General features: G+C 40.1%; 1 protein-coding gene across 1 annotated transcript; it reads left to right on the forward strand.

Annotated features, from left to right (window-relative positions):
• Positions 1 to 267: 267 nt before the first annotated feature.
• Positions 268 to 1115, forward strand: LOC104453794. The gene has a single exon (XM_010068418.3). The coding sequence runs from the start codon at positions 505 to 507 to the stop codon at positions 907 to 909; it is 405 nt and encodes a 134-aa protein (XP_010066720.1). The 5' UTR covers positions 268 to 504; the 3' UTR covers positions 910 to 1115.
• Positions 1116 to 5905: the final 4790 nt, after the last annotated feature.

A 5905-nucleotide genomic window follows, 5' to 3' on the forward strand; every position in this document is an offset into this window, starting at 1 on the left:
TATACGTACTTAATCAATTAAAGTGATTATTTCAACAAGGGTGGTCCCAATCTGATGGTCCCCATCCGATCATGGTCAGTAAATATTGGATGGACCACCTGATCAGGCGAGGTCGGCAAGAGCCGACGCCGACCCCTCTGCTATGAAGTTAATTGGGTACCTCTGACATCGTAGGGGGAGCATACGCACAGCCAAACAATGGGATATTTCGAGTTGATTTGACATCAAAGAAAGGTTTTGAGGTCTCGATCCGCAAACCACAAAATCTGCAGTCGTCATCTCCGCACCCGCGGCCTCAAGTTCCAAAACACTGGTCCGCCCTTTATCTTCGGCTCGCTATAAATATGAGTGGCCGCCATCGTTGTTATCATTCACCGTAGCGCACCGTTCACGAAAGAAATCTTTCTTCTTGCTTCTCCCTTCGTTTAACTCGGCAAAAAAAAAAAAAAAAAAAAAAAAAAAAAAGGAAAAAAAAAACTTGCTTCGGTCGAATCATCAAGAACTATGAAGAAGCGAAGAGTGAAGGGCGTGGAAGCTCCCAGCAAGCCCGCTAGATCATCATCAACATCGGATAAAGAAGACGCCCAAGCTCAGGGAACTCACGTGGCAGCTGCGGAAGCTAGGGAGGATGCCAAGAAGGCGAGAGTGAGAGGAGAAGGGGTGGCGGGAGGAGACTGTGCGGCGGCGGCGGCGGCGGCTGCGGAGGAGAAGATGGAGGGGTGGGAAGAGTGGCCGTGGTGGACGCGGGAGGTGGCCGTTGAAGAAGCGATGTCGTTCGAGTCCGTCTGGTCGCCATTCTGGGACGGGGAGTTCATGGGCGACGAAGCTTACAATGCCCTCTTCGGCGACGTTCCGTGGGACGACGGCGACCTCTGGAACTTGAAGGATTTGGAGAAACCGAAGGCTTGAGAGAGAAAGAGAGAGTCGGTTTCCCTGTTCAGTTGCGAGAAACCAAAGCGTGAATCTCTTGTTGTTTCTCTTCCGGAGTAACGCCCGCTTCGTCTTCTCCTTTTCCTTTCCCTGATCTTTCTCGACTGATAACAATGGAAAATGTTACAAACTATCCGTGCCATTAGTTCCTCGTTACATGTGTATAACAATATGTATTTTGGTTCTATGTGATCGTACAGATACTAACGGCTCAAGCAGTAGACATGGACTTAAAAATAATTCTGTGAATTGAAGGTGGGGGTTATAAATAAAACAAGAAGGATTGCGATCCTCTATAAAGGCGGCGGATCTACTCTTTTGGGTTAAAACGACGGTCCGCTTTGATGATATATATAAGCAAAATACGACTGTATCCCCTAAATATCCTCCGACTGTATCCCCTGAATATATTCCCTCCCTGGTCCTTTATTAGTATTATAGATTCAATGCACTGTCACCCCGATCCACATGCAGTGGATTGACTCTCCATGACCTTCCCCATCGTCTCTTGTGTTAGAATGTATGTTTATGTTAGAAAAGTCATACATTAGAAAATTCGTGTGATGTGAGGCAATTAATATATCCAAGTCGGCCTATAACTTATCGGCAGTGTTTCTAACTTGATATATTGACTAGCTTGGAATTGAGCTCCTTTCTAGCGATCTCCCCAATTTAAGGTATTAGACTTTTGTTGCATGTTCCTAATAAATAGTGTCGTGACCTAAATTTTGAGTGCACCACCTAGATTTAGGCTAATGGACTATTAAGTCTTTAAACTTAGTTCGGGCTCTTCTAAATCAATATTAATTCGCGACTTAGGTTCAAATATTTAATATGCAAATGAATTTTATTTAGGAATCACCACTAATCGGTTTATGGTAGATCGATTAGACACTTAAGTAAAATAATTTGAGAATTATTTTACTCTTACGAATCAGAGACTAAGGGTACATGGATTTAATTACACTAGATTTCTTTAATGCCATTTCGATACATTCTTTTTAATTTTCAAAAATGTTTTTGCCGGCAGCTTAGATTTATTTTAACCTAAATTACTATATGCAATGTGGTGATCACAGAGATGCTCAATCATTGTTAAAAATTCAAATAAAAATAAATAAATAAATTGCATCACACAAAGCAAGCAATTATTTTTTTTGAGTTTTCTTGAAATTAGAATTTTTTTTATAAAACATGCATTTTAACAAAATGACCTAATTTTACTAATAAACAAATTCTAATTAAATGATCTTATTATGTAAACTAATTAACATGCACCTAGTATTTTTTTTTATTGAAATTCAGAATTAATAAAAACCCTAACTAAACTATCTAAAAAAGAATAATTTTCAAATTTATTTTAGGGGTTAATTTGACTTAAACCCTATCCTATCTTAGAAAAATATTTTTTTTTATAGAAAAATGAGATTATTTAAATGTGCAAAAACTATCTGAGCCTATCTAAAAAAAAATTAAATCCAATCCTAATCTATTCGAAAAAAATTATCTAAAAGTGCAATCCTAAAAATGCATTGCTAACTTACTAAACTAACACACTCTGATACAAGATTTGATTTTTTTGATTTTTTTTTTTAATGTTTTTTAGTGTTTTTTCCAAGACAAGCAATTATGAAATTACATCTAAACTAATCAAGATATCCACCAATAAAGGATTAAAATAGTCGAAAAAATAACATGTTGTTTCATGGGTTAAATTAATGATTACTTTTAACCCTAAACATCGCAACATATAAAAAATGTTCAAAATAATTAAAAATCCGATCCGAAATCTTACGGATCAATTAATAATTATAATAATTTAACAATTAAAATACTATCAAAATGTCCAAAAATTAATATAATTAAAAAATGATTCGACGTCTTATGGATTAAATTAATAAGGGAAAATTCCAAATAAGGACTCGAAGTGGATCAATTTTCCTAAATAGGGATCCTAAATGAATTTTGTGTTAGATAAATAGCTAAAGTGGACCTATTGTCTCAAATAAGGACCCGAAGTGGTTGAATCAATTCCAAATAAGGACCTGAGCTTACTGGTCAGCCAAATATTCGCTAGCTATCAAGCATGCAACATCTGACGACTGGAGTTTGGGCAATTTTGTCAAAAAAAAAATCTAGGGAAAATTAACAAATCTTAAAATAGAAACAAAAAACCTTAGGTTTTCTACGGTCTCCCCATTCCCTGTACTCATCCTCCGCAAAGTTGAAGACCCAAATTCTCTGCCGATTGAGGCATGAATTCAAAAACAAGAAGAAAACCATATGCTTCTTTGTTTGTTTGTGGAGACCCAAATTCTCCGCCAGTCAAGCAAGGCGAGGAGTGACGACAATCGAGTTACAACGATGACCGGACAGTGATTTGGTTGAGGAGCAGCAGAGGAGAAGAAAGAAAAAAAACATAAACATCTAAATGAATAACCTAAACTTAGTTACTTTTTAGAATTTTCCCTTCTTTTTTTCCAATCACAAATTTCTGACAAAATTGCCCCTATTTTAATCACCATAAAATATCTATCGGCGAGCTAAGGTTCTCAATAGAGATTAACTTGATTACTTCAAGTCCTTATTTGACACAAAATTCATTTCGGGTTCTTATTTGAAACAATGGGTCCACTTCGGTCCTTATTTGATTCGGGTTCTTATTTAAAACAAAGTTCACTTTAGGTCCTTATTTGAGAAAATAGATTCATTTCAGTCTTTATTTGTAATTTTCCCAATTAATAATTACAATAATTTTAGACAAAACTCCAGCAGTTAATGTTTATAATATTCATAAAATGAATATTGAGATCCAATGTCCCAAATTAAATACCTAAACTTTAAAAAATAAAATAACATAAAATAAATGAAAAATAAAAATAAAAATAAACTACCTAGGGGACTCAACACAACAGGAGAAGGCGTCGTGCGTTGATGAATGGGCGGATCCACAGCGTCAATGGGTGAATAGGTCGTGGCGGGGGGCGGCGTAGGCTGAGGTGTGGGACAGTGGATCTGCAGACGTTGGTTGGGCGGCGCTCGAGCAAGGGCAGCGCAACCAGGGGCTATTGGGCGTTGGAGGGCAGTATGGTGTTATAATTATGATTATAATAATGGTTAATGGATCAACGAATGTCAATAAATTAAGATACGTCTTTTCTATTCACGTATCTCTTTTGGATTCATGAATTTCTTAAACTTTTCCATTCACGTATCTATTGAATTCATGAATTTCCTAGATTCATGTTTAGTTCATGTATTTATTGAGTTCATGAATTTCTTGAATTCACATATCTCTAGATTCGTGAATCTCTTGAATTCATGTATCTCTTGATTCATGAATTTCGTGGATACATGCGTCTATTTAATTCATGTATCTCTTCTGTACATGAACTAAAAATCTCTATAAATAGATGGGAGCATAGTGCTTCATAAGATTTTTTTTTTATTTTATGGTTTTTTGGTTTTTCCGACTCGATTCCAAAAAGGCTCTGATACACTTTTCTACTCTTTTGACTTTTCTGAGTGTGCTGGTTCAATTGAACGGTTCGATTGAGTCATGTTTGCATAGTGCTAATCCAAACAGGTTCGAGGTGTTGTATCTTGGGAGACATAGTTCATGAATCTGCGGAGCACCATTGGCAGGAACTAATTGCCTTAAGGAGATTCGGATATCCGTACCTCACCTCCAATTTTATGTTCTGATTGTAACAAACAGTTTGTGTTTTTTTTGGATTAATTTCCAACATACGGCGACCTGGGAACACAGAACAGAAGCAGCGGCGGGGGAGTCGGGCGCGGGCTGCTGGGAGGCGCTCGCGCTGTGACCAGCGGCGACGAACGGCAAAGGAGGCGTTGACGGCTGACGACCAGAGAAGAGCGGCGCTCGGGCAGCAGGCGGAGAGGGCGTCGGGCTCTGGTGCAGTGGCGGGTGGCGCTCGGGCGGCAGCGTCGATGGCTAGGCGTCGGGCACAAGGCGCGGCAGTGGGTGAGCATTGGGCAGAGGGTAGGCAGCGGCGTCAAGCGCTAGGTTGCGGGCTGCTGGGCGGCAACGGCGTTGGGGTTTCTGGCATTCCGCACTGCAGGTTGGCGACAAGGGCTAGGCAGACGGATGCGCTCGGTTGCAGCGGCGTTGCGGACGTCAGGCGCTAGTGCAGTGGCGTCGGCTAAAGGGAGGCGAACCACCGGGTTGCTAAGTGCGGATTGCAGAGGCGCGGCGGCATCGGGCTCCGGGCGGAGGACAACGGCGACAACGGGCTCGGGCTTCGACTGCCGGGTGGTGTCGGAGGGGGCGCGACATGAGCTCACGGGTGAGGCTGTGGCTCTAGCTTGTGGGATCTTCGGCGATTGGCGAGATCGGTGGGGGGCTGCGGTGGCGGTGGCGGTGGCGGTTGGCAGAGGAAGTGCGACGCGAGTGCGGGCAGGGCGTCCACACGAAGAAGACGATTAGTTGCTACTGCTGCTTTTTCTTTTTTCTTTTTTTCTTTTTTTTTTCTCTAGCTACACGTCTCTCCTTCTCTGCACTTTTTCTCTTTCTTTTGCTGACTTTTCCTTTCTTTTTTTCTGCAGGTTGTCAAAAGGGAAAAGGAAGACTCTTGGACGAGAAAACGGGGGTTTCCTCTCTTTTATTTTTTTTCACTTTCACGAATTCTCTCAGCTCTTTTTACGAAATTTTGTTAGCGAATTCTTCCCCCCTCCTCTCACAAAATTATGTCTCTTTTATAGTGATTTCCATATGGTCATTTTTCATTGCAATTTTCGAGTTTCCATTTTCTGTTGCATTAAATTAAGGCTGCGAATCGGAGCGTGATTTCGCAATCAGCTTGATTTTACTTAATTCCTTCCATTTTATCGAAATCATTGCCTGTTATTTACCTGATTTTTTAATTACTTTTGCATTTATCAAAATTTGAATATTCATAAGAATTTCCAACTTCCATGCATAATCAATTAGATTGATTTTCACTATTTTATT

This window comes from Eucalyptus grandis, chromosome 6, assembly GCF_016545825.1.
Source record: "Eucalyptus grandis isolate ANBG69807.140 chromosome 6, ASM1654582v1, whole genome shotgun sequence".
NCBI lineage: Eukaryota > Viridiplantae > Streptophyta > Magnoliopsida > Myrtales > Myrtaceae > Eucalyptus > Eucalyptus grandis.